At 42.0% G+C, this 21066-nt stretch overlaps 1 protein-coding gene across 3 annotated transcripts in view; it reads left to right on the plus strand.

The window, feature by feature from the left end:
• Positions 1–6206: 6206 nt before the first annotated feature.
• dgkh (diacylglycerol kinase, eta) overlaps positions 6207–21066 on the plus strand; it is a 529882-nt gene continuing 515022 nt past the window's right edge. For all 3 annotated transcript variants that reach the window (XM_048541055.2, XM_048541057.2, XM_048541059.2), the window contains exon 1: positions 6207–6404. In XM_048541055.2, the coding sequence (XP_048397012.2) occupies positions 6354–6404 (51 nt within the window). In that variant the 5' untranslated portion in view covers positions 6207–6353. The remainder of the gene's footprint in view (positions 6405–21066) is intronic.

Consider the following 21066-nt stretch of genomic DNA (forward strand, 5'->3'; position numbering starts at 1 on the left):
AAGCTAGGTGGATTAGCCATGGGGAATGGAGGGTTATAGGTTTAGCTTAGTGGGGTGTGAGTCTGGGTGAGATGCTCTTCAGAGGGTTGGTCTGGACTCAATGGGCTGAATGACCAGCTTCCATGATGTAGGGATTCTATGATCCTCTCTACGATTATTTCTGTGACCTCCAAATATCATCAGAAACAAAGATATTTTCCCACAAGTAGATTCTGTTGAATTCATGTCTCCACATTGGCTACGAGTAAAATGAATGTGATCAATCAGAACAGAATCAGCAGGCTACATGTGACAATGACCAGCTGTAACAACTCAAAAAGATCAGCTCGCGCTGCTGCTGCAACCAGTATTCAACAGTATTCACTCTAGAAAACGACAATGTTGTCGAGGAGCATACTGAGATACAGGCTACTGGACTTGGTGGGATTGAGGTTCACAAGGAAGAGGTATTTGAAATCCTACAGAGGGTGAAGATAGATAAGTCCCCTGGGATTTATCCTAGGATCCTCTGGGAAGCCAGGGAGGAGATTGCCGAGCCTTTGGCATTGATCTTTACCTCGTCATTGTCTACAGGAATAGTGCCAGATGACTGGAGGATAGCAAATGTGGTTCCCCTGTTCAAGAAGGGGAGTAGAGACAACCCTGGTAGCGAGTTTTGAGAAGATTTGTAGCTCAGGTTGAGGTTCTGGATGTGAGTTTGCTCGCTGAGCTGGAAGGTTAGTTTTCAGATGTTTTATCACCATTCTAGGCTCACTGATGATGGTACCTAGGATGGTGACGAAACGTCTGAAAACTAACCTTCCAGCTCAGCGAGCAAACTCACATCCACAACCCTGGTAATTATAGACCAGTGAGCCTTACCTCAGTTGTTGGTAAAGTGTTGGAAAAGGTTATAAGGGATAGGATTTATAATCATCTAGAAAAGAATAAATTGATTAGGGATAGTCAGCACGGTTTTGTGAAGGGTAGGTCGTGCCTCACAAACCTTATTGAGTTCTTTGAGAAGGTGACCAAACAGGTAGATGAGAGTAAACCAGTTGATATGGTGTGTATGGATTTCAGCAAGGCATTCGATAAGGATCCCCACAGTAGGCTATTGTCCAAAATACGGAGGAATGGAATTGTGGGAGATATAGCAGTTTGGATCGGAAATTGGCTTGCTGAAAGAAGACAGAGGGTGGTAGTTGATGGGAAATGTTCATCCTGGAGACCAGTTACTAGTGGTGTACCGCAAGGGTCGGTGTTGGGTCCACTGCTGTTTGTTATTTTTATAAATGACCTGGATGAGGGCGTAGAAGGATGGGTTAGTAAATTTGCAGACGACACTAAGGTCGGTGGAGTTGTGGATAGTGACGAAGGATGCTGTAGGTTACAGAGAGACATAGATAAGCTGCAGAGCTGGGCTGAGAGGTGGCAAGTGGAGTTTAATGCAGACAAGTGTGAGGTGATGCACTTTGGTAGGAGTAACCGGAAGACAAAGTACAGGGCTAATGGTAAGATTCTTAGCAGTGTGGATGAGCAGAGAGATCTCGGTGTCCATGTACACAGATCCTTGAAAGTTGCCACCCAGGTTGACAGGGCTGTTAAGAAGGCATACAGTGTTTTAGCTTTTATTAATAGAGGGATCGAGTTCCGGAACCAAGAGGTTACGGTGAAGCTGTACAAAACTCTGGTGCGGCCGCAGTATTGGAGTATTGTGTACAGTTCTGGTCACCGCATTATAAGAAGGATGTGGAAGCTTTGGAAAGGGTGCAGAGGAGATTTACTAGGATGTTGCCCGGTATGGAGGGAAGGTCTTATGATGAAAGGCTGAGGGACTTGAGGCTGTTTTCATTAGTGAGAAGAAGGTTGAGAGGTGACTTAATTGAAACATATAAAATAATCAGAGGGTTAGATAGGGTGGATAGGGAGAGCCTTTTTCCTAGGATGGTGATGGCGAGCACGAGGGGGCATAGCTTTAAATTGAGGGGTGAAAGATATAGGACAGATGTCAGAGGTAGTTTCTTTACTCAGAGTGTAGTAAGGGAATGGAACGCTTTGCCTGCAACGGTAGTAGATTCGCCAACTTTAGGTACATTTAAGTCGTCATTGGACAAGCATATGGACGTACATGGAATAGTGTAGGTTAAATGGGCTTGAGATTGGTATGACAGGTCGGCACAACATCGAGGGCCGAACGACCTGTACTGTGCTGTACTGTTCCATGTTCTATATTCTATGAATGGTTTGAACACATTAAACAGGTTCTTAAGCAACCATGCGCCTTTTGGCCATTGGGTGATGTTCAATCAATGATTTCAGCAACAGGGCAAATTGATTGATACATTTTTGACAGATTTGTACACAGCAGCATATTGGGGGTATGGAACCTTAAAAGACAAATTAATTAGAAATCACATCGTAGGAGGTGTCAGGGCAGTGAATTGTTCGACTTCCTTCAATCGAAAGAGGTGCCAATGTTGGAACAAATTTATCCTGTTTACTACTCAGGCAGGGATCAGGCCCAAGTACATTGGGATATAAGGAAACTCTGGGATCCTTCTGACAACACTTCGCTGGGTGGGCCCATTGTCACCCTCTCGAAAGCGCATCAAAATACCACAAATGCAATTAGTGTCCAGCAGGGGGAGCTAAGTGCCTCAAAAGAGGGAGATTGACACACTTCAAGGAATACTGCAAAAATGTAACTCTCTCATCACCACAAAATTAAGAAGTTCTACAAAGGGAAAGTTTCCTGACAAAGGAAAATTGTGTATATGGAAAAGAAAAATTCCAGGAAATAAAAGATGAAGAACAGTTTGCACGATCTCCCCCATGTCTGCTTGGGTTTCCGTTGGCTGCTCTGGTTTCCTGCCACAGTCCAAAAATATGCAGGTTAGGTGGATTGGCCACACTAGTGTCTAGAGATATGTAAACTAGGTGGATTAGCACAGGTTAAGACTGAGATGAGAAAGAATTTCTTCTCTCAGTGGGTTGTGAATCTTTGGAAATCCTTGCCACAGAGAATTCTGGGGTCAAGAGTCTGTGTGTATGTTTAAGGCTGTGATAGAATCTTGATCAGTAGGAAATCAAGGGTTTTGGGGGAAAGGTAGGAAAGTGGATGTGAGTAATGCTGGATAAGCCATGATCCTATTGACTTAGGGAACAGGTTTGAGGGTACGAATAACCTACTCCTGTTCCTACTACCTTTGATCTTATAGACAAGCGATGAGTGAGGTATTCTGAAAAATCATAACACTTCAAAACTGAACATAAATGCATGCCTTGCTGTCTTTGAGAGAACATATATGGTGTTTCAAATGAAAGATAATTTCAACAAGAATTTTCTAAGGTATTCAGAGCCTTCAGCAAATTAAAACAGGAATACCACATTATTCTGCAGCATTACTCGTGCTTTCCTGAATACTTATGTTGTACAGCTATTTAATTGCGCTCAGAGTTCCCTCAGCCTCAACTACAAAGAACCAATGGAGATCAAATGCTTTCAGCAGCCTAGCTACTAGCTAACAGCTGCCCTGGCTGACATGGAGTCTGTTTCTCTCACATACGTGGATTAACTCACATATATACAAACACACACACACAACATACATGTGCAAGGTCTTCTACGTAGCTAATGTTTTGGAACACTCAAATGCAGCATCTTTGAAGCTATCTGTACCCCTGAATGTTACAATGTTCATCAGGTGCTGGCTCCTGCAGCACAAATTGATACAACAAAACGGAATTCAGGCAACAAAAAGGTTCTAAACCCATCTGCCTGTACACTTCAAGGAAATTTCCCCATCCTCTAATGGAAAAGGTGAAATCACAGTTAGACAACTTGAAAAATGTAGGGTCATAGCTTCAGTGACACATTGGTACTCTGGTCTGGTTACAATTCCAAACCAGGGAGACCTAAGATTACGTGTGGATCTCACTCAGTTAAACAAAGGAGTTCAAAGAGAAATCCATCTGATTTTGTCAGCTGACAACAGTTTGACCAAATCAGCAAGAGGCAAGTTCTTACTAAATTAGAAGCAAACAGTGAATTGTAGCAAATATTTCTCAGCTCAAAGTCAAGACTATTGACTGTATTCATCGCACCATTCAGACAATATTGTTTTACTCATTTATCGTTTGGAATTTTGTCTACACAAGAGATTGTTCAGAGAGTATGTCAGGGATTCTAATATGTAAATAAGGAACTGTTTGTTACATGGACAATATCCTACTTCATGGTAAGACAAAAAAGGAACATGAACATTGAATCATGGAAGTGTTAAGAACATTACAGAATACAAACCTTACACTCATGAAGAAAGAGTCTTCCCTTCAGTTCACCAGCTCCTCCCCAACTTTTTCTACAATACATAGAACAAAGAAAATTTCAGTACAGGAACAGGGCCCTGGGCCCTCCAAGCCTGCACTGACATGCTGCCCGTGACACCTAAAACCCCTTACCCTTCCGGGGACTGTATCCCTCTATTCCCACCCTATTCATATATTTGTCTAGCCGCCCTTTAAAAGTTACTATAGTATCTGTTTCCACTACCTCCCCCAGCAGCGAGTTCCATGCACCCACCACCCACTGTGTAAAAAACTTGCCTATACATCACCTTTAAACGATGCCCCTCACACCTTAAACCTATGGCCCCTGGTAACTGACTCTTCCAGCTTGGAAAAAAGCTTCTGAACTGTCCTGTCTGTCCATGCCCTTCATAATCTTGTAGACCTCAATCAGGTCTCCCCTAAACCTCCGTTGTTCTAGTGAGAACAACATAAGTTTCTCCAAACTCTCCTCATAGCTAATGCCCTCCATACCAAACAACATCCTGGTAAATCTTTTCTGTACCCTCTCCAAAGCCACCACATCCTTCTGGTCGTGCAGCAACCCGAATTGAACACAATATTTCAAATGTAACCTAACTAAGGTTCTATAAAGCTGCAACATTACCTGCCAATTTTAAAACTTAATGCCCTGATTGATGAAGGTAAGCGTGCCTGTATGCCTTGTTGAATGCCTTTTCCACCTGTGTTGCCTCCATTTTAGTGTATCTGTACATTCAGATCCCTCTGCCTATCAGTACTGTTAAGTATTCTGCCATTTATTGCATAAAACCTATTACTTCATCACCTCTCTCTTCAGTTCTGAGTAAGTCATATCAGACTTTAGACATGGGAGGCAATCTCAATGAGACATTCAAGATTTTGTAGGAGTTTGATTGGGTAACCAGTAAAAGATTGTTCCCACTGTTAGGGAATCTGAAACATGTGCCAATGTCTCAGGAAAAGGAGGAAATCACTTAGGGGAGAGATAAGGAGAAATTACCTAATTCTTAGCTGAGAGGTGGTTGTTCATTGTTGCATACATTTAAGGCTGGGATACTCAGATTTTTGGTCACTTAGGAATGCAGAGACATAAATATTGGGCAGGAAAGTACGTATAAAGTCCAAGTTTAGCCCTGAACTTAATGAGCATTCATAAGTCAAATGGTTTACTCCAGATCCTATTTCCTGCGTTCTTATGAGTTTCAAGTGAAGGATTCAAATGGTAAGTAAATGCAACATTCGCCTTGCAAAGGCCAATACATTGAAATTCAGTTTTGGATAGAGTCATATTGGATTGGACAATAATACGGAGGATTTAAACAGAGGATGTTCAGTGTTGTTTTAACTGTCTGTTATAGTATTAGAAAGAAAGCCAGTTTTGCTTCAATTGGACACGAGAAACCGAAAAAAGACTTCCAGAAGGAACATGACTGCCCATTGTTGATTCATTTCAGTCAGAAAGGGACACAAGCTGATGTATTACCTCAGCATCAATGTCAAATGAAGGTATGTTTAGAATTCGAGTAGCCTGTGGACAACACGATGAGTCCTTTCCAAGGTGTGAGAATTTAAAGCTTGTGAGGTAATTCCAACACAGAGTGGCACCAAGTGAAATGCTCATTCAGGGGAGTCGGCACTGACGCGATGGACCAAGTGGCCTCGCTAGATTTTGATTACCTGCCCGGCGACATTGTTTTTTTAAGCTGGTGTGCACTGAACAAAGCGCCTTGGTGGCACGGATGCGGCCGGGCCGACGACGCTACACGAAGGCAGGTAGTTGCTGCCCGGGAAAAACCTCGTTCCCAAACCCTCGGCTGCGTCACCGACAGCTCGGGAATAAGGTCCAGCTCCTTATTAGGAGTGAGAGTGAATCACGTGGAGGCGATACAGGCAAAACAGAAACAGCTCTCCTCTCCGTCTCAGCCTGCTTGAGCGGACGGGGGAGGAGATAGGAGCTGGTTGGTGGGTGAGCTGGAGGGAGATCTGGATGAACCAGGCATTGCTGCAGAGGAGCCCCGGCAGGCAGGGCTGCTGAGCTCAGTATGGAGGATCTGTATCACTCTTACAGCCGGAGTCCCGTCTGGGAAGAACTGGTGGGTAAAGTCACTGTCTTCACTTCTTCCGAAATGCTTTTTGACCCTGGTGCCCAGGGACATAATTTTTGGTTTGCAAGTTTTAAAATCAAGACGAGGGGGTGTTCGCATTGCACGGCTGGAGGGGCAGAGACAAGCTGTATTCTTTCGTGTCTGATCTTTGGTTAGTGAGTCGTGGGATGTCAGTGCAGCAAATCTGGGGAGTCGAACCTGACTTGTAACAGCCGCTGGGGCAACGCAACTCACCAGAAGACACAAGGTCCTCTGGACGGGTCTGAGGGGTGGGTGGGTGGGTGCTGGTGGTTCGGGCTAGGGTAAGAAAAAATAACAGGGAGGCTGCAAAGTTCAAACGGGCTGAAGCCAGAAAGGGGAGATGATAGCGTTGAGATTTGAGTCTGATTGGGTGCACCGTGACTGTTTCAACTCCAGGAGTCAAATAGCCGCGTTTTAATTCATCAATGTCCGATAGAGGGGGAAATCGTTTGACCTCACGATTACCTCACCCATCCTTTATTTAAATAAAACAGACGGACTGGGAAACATTTACTCCGCACCATTCCCCCCCCACCCCCGACCCCTTCGCAGTCCTTCCAATAAATTAGCATGTTAAAAATCTGCATGGAGTCTGCAGGATCGAAAAGATTCTCGCTGTATTTTTTTCTGCCCCTAGAGATTAAAGTTCGTTGCCCGATTCATCAAACTGCACAGCCCAAATACTGCGCGTTTCGCAGCTTTCATACCTTCCTGGGTTCGTGTACCGAAATTGGGCAATTTAATATCAAACTGATTCAGTTACATGGCCGCTCTGTTGACTGTGTGGGAGAGAGAGAGAGATTGTGCAGTTGCATATCTGTCAGCATTTGTGTGTGGTTGTCAGTTTGTCTGATTGTGATTGTGCGATTGTGTCAGTGTATGCGATTCTGTCTGTTTATGTGTGTATGCGCCTATGATTGAACAATTGTGTCTGATTGTGCATCTGTGATTGTCCGCCTGTTACTGTTAGTCACTCTATGTGCATATGTGTGAGAGATTGAAGATCAATGTTATATCTAGTTTGTACTTTAATTTCGGAGTAATCCTGACTTTCACAATATAATCCTCTTCTCATTTCCCACAGTCTGTTTTCTTACTGATGTAACTTTACAAGCAATATTAGATCCAAGTTATTGTCAAAAGCTGCAATTAAAGTAGCTCAGGACTTATTTACACATCAGAACTCTGTTTGAATGGTGGATAGACCATATTTGTGTTTAAAGTAACTTGATTGATCTAAGATCTGTCCAAACAGTCACAGACAGCTCATTGATCAACTCCAGGTCTGGTTATGTAAATACAGCTCGATATCATTTTGAGTCACAAACGGAAACCGTGCTGGAGAAACTCAGCAGTCTGGCAGCACCTGTAGAGACAAAAACAGAGTTAACATTTCAAGTCCAGTGACCCTTTGTCAGAGACCTGTTTCTCCAGCATTCTCTGTTTTTGTGTCAGATTTCCTTATCTTGTTATATTGCTTCACTTTCGATTTTTGTCATCTTTGAGCTGTGTTGACTCAAGTTTAAATGCTCACGTGAGAAACTGAGGTGAATTGCATACTAGAATACTCTCATTGTCAGCAGCACAAGTGGAGAACTAATACCAGCAAGTGTCTTTTTTTAACTCCTGAATCTTACAGTTGACTTCTCAATAATTGACTTTTCTGTGCTGCATCAAACATGAGTATTGCCATTCATATATTCTGCCCCATTTTTCTGGCTTCTGTTCCACTCCTGTCCCCAGAAATCTCTGGAGGAACCAGGTGGGGGATAGGTGATGATGCACTTTCCACATCCAAGTTGACATCCGTTCTACACTCCACTCACAATACAATATCTGAAACATACAATTTCCAATCAACTTTAAATGGACCTATGTCCCAATTCTCAGAAATCATTGCTTGCACTTGAACCACCCTCTGTAAACAAAGTGGAAATGTTCACATATCCTTCAGGTGTTTGACAGCTTCTGTCTCTGTCCAATATACTTCAGTCTGTCTTGAACTGACTCATGCATGCATTTGATTTTCTCAATGGGCAACTGTCCTGCAGCTTCCTCCAGGATATGGTAATCAGAATTAGTTTGCATTGGTATTGATCACTCTCAGAAGTTTGGTTGTTAGTGTTTTCCGTGTCCAAGATGCTCCTCTGTGGGAATCAATGAATTCTTTCTGGATGTGCATTCTGTGACTCTCCACTCTGTGACAGATGGTGCTTGTTGAAGATTGCAATCAGTACAATTCTTGGCACAATCAAGGAATGGTTTGCTTATGTCAGTCTTTATGACCAGGAGAGATTTAGTGTTACTAATGCGTTTTATAATATCTGTGACCAAGCTGTTTTAATAATTGCACTGAGACAGTGTGTATTTATGTTGATTTTACACTGAGACAGTCAAACTGTGTGTTTGTGTTGATTTTATACCCAGGTAGTTGGTTTGTATTTGTGGTGATTTTACATCCAGTCAGTCAGTGTGCGTTTATGGTGATTTTTACATTGAGACACAGTGAGTGTAGATGTTGGGTAAGAAATGCTAATTTTTAAATATGAACAAAGTTAACTCACTTTTTAGATAGCATTAAACTTAAATCTGAAATTTAAATTATAGCCATAAGCAGGTTTCTTCTAGAGTTGCAGTGAAAGATCAACTTAATTAAACAGTTGAAACTAGATCCTTATTAAGAGATATTTTACGTTACAAGCATATAAAACTAGCTGCTTAGTGCAATCTCGTACTTTGAGTGTGACTTTCAACAGTGTCAGTGTCAAGTAATAGTCAAAGAGCCAGAGCGTCATACAGCATGGAAGCAGACCCTTCGGTCCAACTAGTCCACGCCAATTATGTTCCCAAACTAAACTAGTCCCATCTGCCTGCATTTGGCTCATATACTTCCAAACTTTTCCTATTCCTGCACTTATCCAAATATTTTTTCAATGTTCTAGCTATATCTGCATCCAGCCCTTTCTCTGGCAAAGAGTTCAAGGAGTTAAGTGGAGGGAGAGAAAGTTGAGTTCCTTTGCTTTTTGTTTTACCTAAAGAGTTTCACTTTCAGAAATTGATTCTCACTCTGTCACAGGAGAAGCAGCTGGTTAATTAGTGGATATTTGACAAATGTTTAAGATTTACTCTGTGCCAGAGATTCAAAATAATATAGCTGCTGGTGGTAAGGTTTATTAAAATATATTTTAAAAACTAAATATAAAGTTGAATATAATAACTGAGTACCCTTTGAAAGCATTAAGGCGTGCAGACGAGTGATCTGTCATATTTACAGCATATGGAAGTTGCTGGATAGCAGTTTGGTTCAGAGCAAACATGTCGACAGAAAGTGTTTTAAGTTCAAGAAGCTTCAGCTCACACTTTATAAGTGTGAGTTTGAACTCCAGACACTGCAGCATGTGCAGAGAGGAGGAAAATTTACCTGGATCTTTTGTACCTGAAAGCAATCATACTTCATAGGGGTGGATCAGGGACAGGAGAGTTTGAATGAGTGAGGTAGGTAAGATGACCTAGAGGGTGGAGGTAACAAGGTGTAGAGTTGGAGGAACACAGCAGGCCAAACAGCATCAGAGGAGCAGGAAAGCTGATGTTTTGGGTCTACACCCTTCTTCAGAAATGGGGGAGGGCATGGGGATTCTGAAATAAATAGGGAGAGAGGGGGAGGTGAATGGAAGATGGATAAAGGAGCAGATAAGTGGAGAGGAGACAGACAGGTCAAGGAAGTGGGGATGGAGCCAGTAAACGTGAATGTAGGTGGGGAGTTAGGGTGGGGGTTGGTCAGTCCAGGGAAGATGGATAGGTCAAGGAGGTGGGGACGAGGCTAGTAGGTAAGTGGTAGGGGTGGGGATTGTGGTGGCAGGAGTGGATAGTTGGGAGAAAGGACAGACAGGTTAGAGAAGCAATGTCGAGGAGGCCACATTGGGAACAGCGGATACAGTAGACCATGTTAGGAGATGTGCAGGTGAACATCTGTTTGATGTGGAAGGTCTTCTTGGGGCTTGGGATGGGGGTGAGTGGGGGGGGGGTGGTGTGGGGGTCGGTGTAGCACTTCCTGTGGTTGCAGGGAAAGGTGCCGGGGGTGGTGGTGAGTGTGGAGTGGACAAGGGAGTCAGGGAGAGAGCGGTCCCTCCAGAAGGCAGATAAGGGCCGGGATGGAAAATGTCTTTGGTGGTGGAGTCAGATTGCAGATGGCAGAAACATCGTAGGATGATGCATTGGATCCGGAGGTTGGTGGGGTGGTACATGTGGATGAGGGGGATTCTGTTTTGGTTGTTATTGCGGGGAGGGGGTGTGAGGGATGAGTTGCGGGAAATGTGAGAGACATGGTTAAGGGCGTTTTTGACCACTGTGGAGGTGAAGTTGCGGTCCTTGAAAAACAAGTCCACCTGAGATGTCCGGGAGTGGAATGCCTCATCTGAGGAGCAGATGTAGCAGAAGCAAAGGAATTGGGAATAGAGGATGGCATTTTTGGTGGAAGATGGGTCCAGGGTGCAGTTTTTTTGAGTTTGTCTGCATGAAAGTGTGGGCAGCAGGAGGAATGAGCTAAGTGACCATAGCATCATGGTACAGGAAGCCAATTGAGGTCATAGATTAACTGGGAACATAGCAGTAAGAAGGGAGAGTATATTTAGGAGGATGTTACTGTTCTTTGCAGCAAAGAATGAGAGTACAGGTGCCAATGTTCTGAGGAAGGGTCACCGGACCCGATACATTAACTCTGTTTTCTCGTCCACAGGTGCTGCCAGACCTGCTGAGCTTTTCCAGCAACTTTGTTTTTCTCCCTGATTTACAGCATCTGCAGTTCTTTTGGTTTTTATTTTGCCTATGTAGTCTGCCTGGTGCCAGAGTCTGGAACATTTGCTTAGGACTGGAGAGGAACCTGGAATGGGAGTGGAGGATTCATGATTCATGTAGGTACCAAGGACAAAGGTGGGACAAAGGAAGAGACTCTGCATTGTCACATGAGGAACTAGGCACCAAATTAAGAAGCAGAACCTCTGCGTTCGTAACTGAATCATGTGTAAACTGGCATACCGCAAATCAGATTAGAGAGATAAATGCGTGGCTCAAAGATGTGTGGGAGAAGTGGATTCTAGCTTGTTGAGCACTGGTGCCAGTACTGGGGAAAGTACGATCTGTACCAATGGGATGGTTTCCACCTGAACCACGCTGGAGCTGGTTTTCTGGCCAACTGGGATGAGGGAAGTAGATGGGATTAAACTGAATAGCAATATGGGCAAAGGATCACGTTTCTGAAGATGTGGTAAATCAGAAAGTAATGTCAAGTCTGAAGAGAAAGGTATTCATACGACTGATGATTAACCACTTTGACAGGAAGAGATCCAGACAGTCAACCAACAAATAAGACTAGAACTTACAAACAGAGTAAAGGAATTAAAAATAGATGTTCTGTGTTTTAATGTGCATTTGGGGAAAAAAAAGGGATGAACTGAGAGTGAAACTGGAAATGAGTAAGTGCAACGGTAACCATTATAAAGACAAAGTCTTAAAAGAAGTGGCTAATGAGATGGTTGATGTATTAATTTTAATATCTCAAAACTCCTTGGATTTGGGGATGATCCCATTAGATTGGATGGTAACAAATGTAACTCCTTTATTCAAAAAGAGATACAGGAAGCAGGAAACTGCAGGCCAGTTAGCTTAATATCTTGACATTGCAAAAATGTTATTATTATTAAGAAGAAGTTTTAGCAGGGCACTTGGAGAAGTTCAAGGTAATCAGGCAGAATCAACTTGGTTTTGATCAATCTATTGAAGTTCTTATGTGGAGACGAGTCTGAATGTTGTCATGCATGAATTGTAGAAGGATAGTTCGGAGATACAGCATGCTAATAGAATGCATTGGGGAGGGTGCAGAGGAGATTTACCGCAATATTGCCTGGGATGGCACATCTTAGCTACAAAGAGAATCTGGATAAATTTGAGTTGTTTTCTTTGGAGCAGAGAAAGTTGAGGGAGGGTTATGAAGGGCATGAACAGGGTGGATAGAAAGCAGCTGTTCACCTGAATTGAAGGGTCATTAACACTTTTTTTAAGGTAAAAGGCAGAGAGGGTTTAGAGTAGATTTGAGGAAAAAATGTTTTCACCCACAAGGTGGTAGGGATCTGGAATATACTGCTTGGGAGGGTAGTTGAGGTGGGTAACCGCACACAGTTTTTAAAAAAAAAATTGGATGAGCTCTTTAAATGTCATAACATTCAAGGCTATGGACCTGTGCTGGACAGTGCAACTCATAAGTTCAATGTATTTTTGGCAGCACAGACTCAATGGGCTGAAGGGCTTTTTCTGTACTGTATGAGTCTAATGTCATCGTCTATCATAAATGGAATTGAATACAAAAGTCGGGAGTTTGTTTCAGTTATAGGAGGCATTGGTGAGTTCGCGACTGGAGTACTGAGTGAAGTATTAGTTACTTTATTGAGGGAAGAATGTAAATGCATTGGAGAAAGTTCAGAGAAGGTTTACTGAACAAATACCAAGAATGGGCAGATCTCTACTGGGGACAATTTGGACAGGCTAAATTTGGATCCGTTGGATTTTAGAATAAGAGGTGACTTTGTTGAAAGGTATAAAATTCTCACGAGTCTCAACAGGGTAGATGTGAAGAGATAGTAGGAACTACCGATGCTGGAGAATCTGAGACAACAAGGTGTAGAGCTGGATGAACACAGCAGGCAAGCAGCATCAGAGGAGCAGGAACACTGATGTTTCAGGTCGAGACCCTTCTTCAGAGATGTGAAGAGGATGTTTCCTCTTATGGTGGTATCTAGAACTATGGTTCATTGTTTAAAAATCAATGGTTGCCTGTTTGAAACAGAGATAAGGTGAAAATGTTTCACTGATGGCAGTGAATCTTTGGAACTCTTTGTTAAGCAAGGGGTTGAAAAGTTTCCAGCTTCCGGTATCCTCACTTAACTGGGAAATAACTTTATGATCATCTCCATGTGCTTTCCTCAATTTTCAGAGTTTAGGAAATTCACCTCCAACAGCAAAGCTTGTCCCCATGAATCATCTTCTCCTGGCAATGCCCAGTTCCTGAGATAGCTGTGGCATGTTTCTTCATCTGGAGATTGTCTGACTGTCTATGGATCTCTCTCACTCTCAATTCTACATTTTGTGTGTTAGCTTGTAAAGCGAAATAGTCCCTTCTTTCTCCTCCCATGCATATCTTCTGCTGCCTGTCTGAAATAACACATTGATTTCAATGTAAGTCTGATCTCAAATTTACCCTTCTTGGCCCTATTTCCCCTGGCAACACCAAAACATTAACCTCCTATTCAAGCAGAAACGTTCCTTCTTTGATCCCAATACTCTTTAGAAGTAAGTAGATACTTATTGTAGATACTAAATTCAGGTACTAACATGACTTTCCTCAAGTTTACTCCTTAATTCATAGACTGCTGCCTTTGTCTCCAAGAGTAAATACCTTGAACCTTCTTAGTAAAACAATTTAAGCCTTCCTTTAATTTCTAACAATCAAAATCATTGTTTGCAATCCTGACACACTGTCAATATAAGAATTGCCCACAAAATTTTAAACTTTCAGTGGACAATTCCCAGCGTTTGGAATCCTCTGAAAATGTTTTCAACTCTGAATAAGTTGGATACTTTGGAGTTTTACAACTATTTTACCTTGATAGTAAGGAAGAGAGGGATTGAAGTTTGTTCCAATTCTTGCTTAATTGGATAACTGTCACCCAGCCTCCATTACTCACACTGATGTCCCCAGACACCAGACTCCCTCACCCACTCACCACGCAACCTCCTCACCCATTGACCTTGCACACATCTCATCTTTCCCTGTCAGAGAGGCTTTGGGCCTGTCAGAGTTGTGAGCGCATGGAATAGTTTACCAGTGGTAGTCGTGGAAGCAGAGTCATTAGTGACATTTAAGCGACTGCTGGACATGCACATGGACAGCAGTGAATTGAGGGGAATGTAGGTTAGGTTATTTTATTTTTGGATTAGGAATATTCCACGGCACAACATCGTGGGCCGAAGGGCCTGTACTGTGCTGTACTTTTCTATGTTCTATGTTCTAACATTTAAACTCTGATATACACCAGTCAGTGGTGTAAAAAAGGGACATGATTTGTCTTAGAGTGCTGATCCTACGTTGTGGTGGAAGGCTTCTTGAAGAGGTATGCAGTGCATTTCTTTAGGGGCCTGAATTGGACAACCAGGGCATGGTAAATGAAAAGGAGTGGAGTGGTATAAACTGTGGAAAGAAGTGTGTTTTTGTTTCTGAATTTAGCATTAAGCCATTATAGCATTATAAGTACTGTGTTCTCTGAGGGCAAGTGCAGCTTTTCTTACTTAGTCTCAACAGTGTTCAAAGACAGAACTATTTTGTGTTTCACTGTCTCATTCTCACCCATGACTTGTCATCACTCTTTTGCCTCACAAGTGTTGTGTCAGAGTCTATAATGCTCATGTAATCTATGTGCGTGTATGACTTTCACTTAGCTTCTTTATCATATTAGGTGTAGATGTCATGATCAGGTCATTTGCCTATCATAGCTAACACAACTCTGGGAAAAACAAAATGGGGTCAGGATGGTTTGAAGGTGATACTCCCTGTCGGATACTTATTAATTGGTACTTGGAGTATGCAGATGTAAAGTGTTCTGCTAAGAGCTTTCCAAAAGGTTGAGCTCACTCCTGTCTTTCCAAAATATACTTTATTCATAAAATTACTTTCTAGAAGTGTTGAAATTGGAATTTTCCAAAAGTTCAATGTAGTTCAGGTCCTTTCCCTACAGCATATGTCAATAAAGTGCCTCAATCCAATCAAAATCACGTGACATTTGCAATATTCATTCCATTACAAACATACTGTGAGAGGAGGTTTCCAGTTTTTAGCCCCTCGGGATGCAATGGCAATTGGACTGTGGACAGTGATGTCCCCCAGTTGAACAGCTTGGATCAGTATGTTCACTATGCGGATGGGTTTCAATATACATCAGATACCCAAGCAAACAGAAATGCAACTCAATGTGCCTCTTCTGTGTAGGTGTTGCACATTTGCTGTATGCACATGGTGTTTGTGTGTACACATTTTCATACCTGCTTCTCCATGGTTTATTCCTCATTCTCCTGTAATATGTTTCTATCATGCTTTCACTGACATGTATCTCCATCCAAGCTCCATCTCGGGTAATGGCATTGGAAGATGAGCCAGGGCCCTGTCGGTTGACTTGGAGCCAGGACCGGTCATTCAATGTCCACCTTTGGAAGATGAGCAGAACCTGTGCAACATGACCGTCTTCAGCTCGGATGGGGAAGCAATGGTGCCGGTAGGGGCAGAAAAAAAGCACGTTGCCAGGTCCCCGGGGGTGATGTCGGACAGCGGCAACTGGAGGAGCAGAGAGGGTGAAGTCCACGGAGAGGGAAAGATGAACTTTTGAAGTTGTTTCCGTTTTAGTAATATCAATTTAGTATTAATTTATTCAGTATTTTACCAATTGTACAATTTATTCAGTGATTTATTCTGTAATCCAAGATGACACCAGAATGTGGTGACTTTATCCACTTTTTTACTGTATTACATAAATTTTACAATATTAATTAAATCAAAATCCAAATTTAGGCTGGCATTTATTGGCCATCCCTAATTGCACTTGAGAAGGTGGTGGTGAGACTCCTGTAGAACTGCAGTCTTTTTTTGGTTTAGGCATATCCACATTGCTGTTCGGAAGGGTGTTCCGGGGTTTGGATAGCAACAGTGAGGGAACCACATTTAGGTGGAAGGAGAGGAACTTGCAGATGGTGGTGCTTGCATGCATTTTCTACCTTGTCCTTCCAAGTGGCAGAGGTCAACAGTTTTAAAAGGTGCTGTCATTTGGTTGTCGTTTTATATTTGCTATTTGAGTGTTTTTGACCTGCTGTAAGAAATCTATTTGGTTTATCTCCACTTTCAGCCAACTGTGACGTGAACCTGCAGTCATTGTGTCAGTGTGGTCTAAAACAGCTGGCCTGTCAATGCTGATTTGTATCTGAATCTCATGTTCCTCTCTTTCTAAGTCACTCACATTCTGCAAGCTTCATTTTGTACTGGAATTTAGGGGGTTAATGAAATCATGTGCTTTTCTCTCTTTCTCCATACATCCTAGATCTGTGTTTCTCTTTACATTTATGCCCATGTTTTATTCTTGGGTGCCTATAGCTTTGTCTTACATTCTTTCAATGGCTCTGTTTCATGACCTTTTTTCAGGAGCCTTTCTGTCAATGTGCGCCTTTATCTACTTAATCCCTCTTGATAATCTCTCCTCTAACAGTCAACTCAATGGATTTGCCATCACTCGTTCCACTAGACCTTCTGATTTGGAGCCAAAGCATCCCCCATCAATGAATTCCCTTCCACCCTGATATACTAACAATCCATTTTTGGCTGCACTTTTGCTCACTTTCAATTTGTGTTCCACACATACAATGACAGCATCTCCCTTTTTTCCAGGACTCAAACATAAAGTGCTGAAAATACTTAACAGGTCAGGTGGCAGCTGTGGAGACAGAAACAAGAGTAAATATTTCAAGTCACTGTCCTTCCTTCAAGACTCCCTCCTGTCTTGATCCTGCTTCACCTCTGCCATCGGACCAACAGTCTTGAATGAGCTGCAATTTCCAATAGCAAACCATTAGGAAATCTGAAACCGAAGTGTTCGGCTTGGCAACAACCTCGTAGGGTGGCCATCATCATCATTATCTCTCCCTGTTTGTAATTCAAGCTGAACTAAGTTGCTTGAAACTTCAACATCCCATTTAGCCCCAAGCTTAAACTTGGATACCTTAACCCTACCATTGAGAAAGATCCCTTCCTAATGTACCATCTGTCTCTATCACTTATGGACATAACTATTCAAAAGGCTATCCAGAGAAGGGTAACATAATCTGCCCATTCTACACATCAAATCTATTCTCCAGATACTCTCTTCACCCCACCATCTGCTGATCTATGCTGACCCCCAGTCATCTGATACCTCAAAGCTAACATTCTCATCCTCATGGTTAAACTGTCACATGGCCCTCTCCTTCCTACAACAGTCTTCATCGTTTCATTGCCACATTCTATATCTCCTTATTTATTTCCCCCTCATGCGCCCCTCAATTGCTCAAGTCCTGTTCCTTTCTCTTGTGCATTGTCCATTATGGTTGATGGTCATAATTTTGGGTTCCATGTCCTTCAACATTCTCAATCTTGACATTTTTCTTCATTTAAGATCCTGTTTATAAATCACATCTGACATTTTTGTCACACCAGTTTCTATTTTAGATTAGATTAGATTACCTACACTGTGGAAACAGGCCCTTTGGCCCAACAAGTCCACACCGTCCCTTGAAGCATCCCACCCAGACCCATCCCCCAATAACCCACACACCCCTGAACACTACAGGCATTTTCTGTAACTCTGTGAAGCACCTTAAGATACATCCACCATCACTGAACACATTATAGAAATATAAATAGTTTGTAAATGTCTTTATATTATGTCTCTATTTATAGCTCATTGTTTTTGTTCAAAGTTTCTGTTTCCATTTTCATCTCTTTAGGAGCTGTTCTGTGTGTAACTTGTGCCCCTTACCCATTTCTCTGTCTATGGTTCTGTTTCAGTACTTCACCTCTGGCCTGAAAAAGTATGTGCTTCTTGTATTGTTTTTCTATCTAATTTCATGTTTGACTTCTCCTCCTGTACCATTTTCAGTATCTGTCACTCAGTTGTCTATTTGTTCCTTCATCCCTGGAACTCTCATGTATGTGTGTGTGTGTGTGTGTGTGTGTGTGTGTGTGTGTTTCTGTCTCACTTAATTTTTTTGTGCTTATGTAGTTTATCCTATGTACCTTTTTTTGGTATTCCTCACTCAGAATTTTTCCTACCTGATATTTGTCCTTCAATCTCTGAATGTTTTTGACTTCTGGACTTGGTTTCTCTGCACCTCAGCCTCTCAGTACAATGGGCTTTAGCTCTCTCTCTGTACAATGGCTTGTGGCTGTATCTCTTGTACACAGGCTTTTAGCTCTCTCTCTCTCACACTGGCATCTCGCTTGCTTTGTGCACTGGCCTTTTGGTCTCGGTGTCTCTCTCTCTGAACAGCAGAGTTCGGTGTACACCTGCATGTTTGTCTTTCTCTGTAGACTGACCTCCAGCTCTCTCGTTTGCCATGCACTGGTGTTCAGCTCCTTCTCCCTCTCTCTCTCTCTCTCTCTCTCTGTGTGCACGCCAATCTGTGTACAGTCTATTTTGTTTCTCTTTCTTTGTCAGTTTGTCTGCTTCTTGCTTTCTGGATCTGTGCATGTCAGATGTTCTCAGTGCCTTCCTCTTTCTTTCTCTTGCTAAAAAAAATGTTGTAATCAATCTGTTCAGAGATGTTACTACACACTTCTGGAGTTGGTGTGACATGAACCCAAGCCATCAATTATGCTTTTGCTCTGCATGCCTGTGCCTCTTTTTTTTATTCCTATCTGTTTCACATTTGCTATTTGTGCTTCTCAGTCTCTTTTTTTTCTTTAGTCTCTCTCTCTGCCAATCTCTCTGCCTCTGTTGGTTTTTCTTCATCTACTCTTTCTTTATCCACAGTAGTTTCTCTAAATACCTTTTGCACCTGTATTGTTCTGACACACTGTCAATGTGTTTTTCTCCTTCTAGTCTGTATTTCAGCATTTCTGCCATTGTTTAAATGCTGCTTCTGTGGAATATTTCTTTAACACATTAAAAGGTGCAAGGTGTTCAGTGCTTCTTCGCTTTAATGATTTTTTTCCCTGTCTGTACATACCTCACTTCTGCATGTCTCAAATCAATTTTTGCAGTTTCTCTATCCTTCAGTCTGCCTGTATACCTGTCTTTTGTCCTACATGTGTTTCTTTCTATTTCTCCTCCATTTCTGCTAGACAACAGCTGTCTGCTGCTGACTTTTTTCCATCCTTTGTTTGTCTTTTCTTTATTCCACTTTTCTACCCATAATCTGTGTTCATCTATTCCTTTGCTATGGTCTCATCCTGTCAATTTCCTGAATTTCTTTTCAATGTTTCTCTATTACCATGTTTCTTTTTATAGTACATTTCTTTCTTTTTGTGTCTGTAAGTTTCTTTCTTTCTCCATTTTCTCCAACTCTGTCTGTCCCTCTGTTTATGTTTCTCTCCTGATTCCTCACATTTTTCCTGTCTTTTTAGCTTTATTTCACTTTTATTAAATTTTCTGCCTGTGTCTCTGTCTCTAACTCTCTTTTATATCCTTAGTTCTTCATTTATATCTGACTATTTATTGGTCTATCTCAGCATTTCTCTCTATTTCATTTTCCATCTCTGATCATTTGCCCTCTGTTTATTTACCTTTTTATTTCCGTCTTTCATATAGCTCTATTTATTTCTATATCTCGACCATTGTTGTTTTGTTGTGTCTTTCTCAGTTTCATTATTTTTTCGCATGGCTTTGTATGTTTTTTGGGTCCTCTCTGTTTTCGTAAGTCATTCTCTACTTCTCCCTCGTTGTAGCCCCATTTATTTATCCCTGTATTTTTTTCTTTCTGTGCTCATCTCTCTCCCCTGTTTATCTGTGTCTCTCATATTCTTAGTTTCTATCCCTGTTTATTTATGTTTCTCTCATCCAGCTTGTATTTGTTATTTCCCATTGTTTCTCTGTTTGTCTCAATGTGTACCTGTTTGTCTTTATTTATCACTCTCCCTCTTTTTGCATTTTTCTGTATTTGTTTTTTCGTGTGCTTATCTCTGTTTCTGTGGATAGTTCTTTGGGTGTCTTATGTATTTGTGTGTTACTGTCGCATCTCCTATTCTCTGTCTCTCTCTCTTTTTCTGTGCTCATCTCTCACTCCTTGTTTCTCTCTATTTATTTCAAAGTCCTCTTTCTTTAATTCTGTTCCATTATGTTTATCTTACTTGGTTTCCCTTTGCAATTTTCAGTTTCTTATTATCTTTCCTTTAGTCATCCTATTTTTCTCTGCAACTTCCACTGTTGCTGTTTTGTTTTCTCCGGTTCATTTATTGTTGCTTTGTGTCTCACTGTCTTTTTGTATATCATTCTGATTCTGTGTTTCATTTTCTTTCTCCCTGTCTTTGTCTACAATTGTGTGTATATATATCTCTTTAATTTAACCTCCCCGTGTTTATCACTTTATCTGTTCCTCCTAATTTCACTTTCTTTTGTTTCTTTCTTAACCTCTCCTCCGTTCATCTATTCTCGATTTCTCTCTATTTTAGCTGTGCCCCTCTGTCTGTCATCGGTTTCACTCGCCTTTTCTCTGTCTTTATCTTGTCTCAGTCTTTATTCATTCCGACCTGCCTTTCTCCCACTATTTCTACTTGTCTGATTGTCTTTATCTGCCAAATCTCTATCTCTCCATCTATATTTCATCCCTGTCTTTATCTCCCTCTGTTTGTGTTCTGTGTCTGTATCTCTCCGTGTTGTCTTATTCCCCCTAATGTGTATTGCTCTGCACCCCTCCCCTTCTGTGTCTACCTTCCTTGTTTCTTTTTCCTCTTTCTCTCTCTCTCTCTCTCTTTCTCTGAACTTTCTGTCTCACCCTTTGCCCAGAGTCCGGCTGGAACATGGCGGCGAAGCCCGGAGGCGCCGCACCGCGCTGGGCTGGGTCTGAC

The sequence above is a fragment of the Stegostoma tigrinum genome, chromosome 12 (assembly GCF_030684315.1).
Source record: "Stegostoma tigrinum isolate sSteTig4 chromosome 12, sSteTig4.hap1, whole genome shotgun sequence".
NCBI lineage: Eukaryota > Metazoa > Chordata > Chondrichthyes > Orectolobiformes > Stegostomatidae > Stegostoma > Stegostoma tigrinum.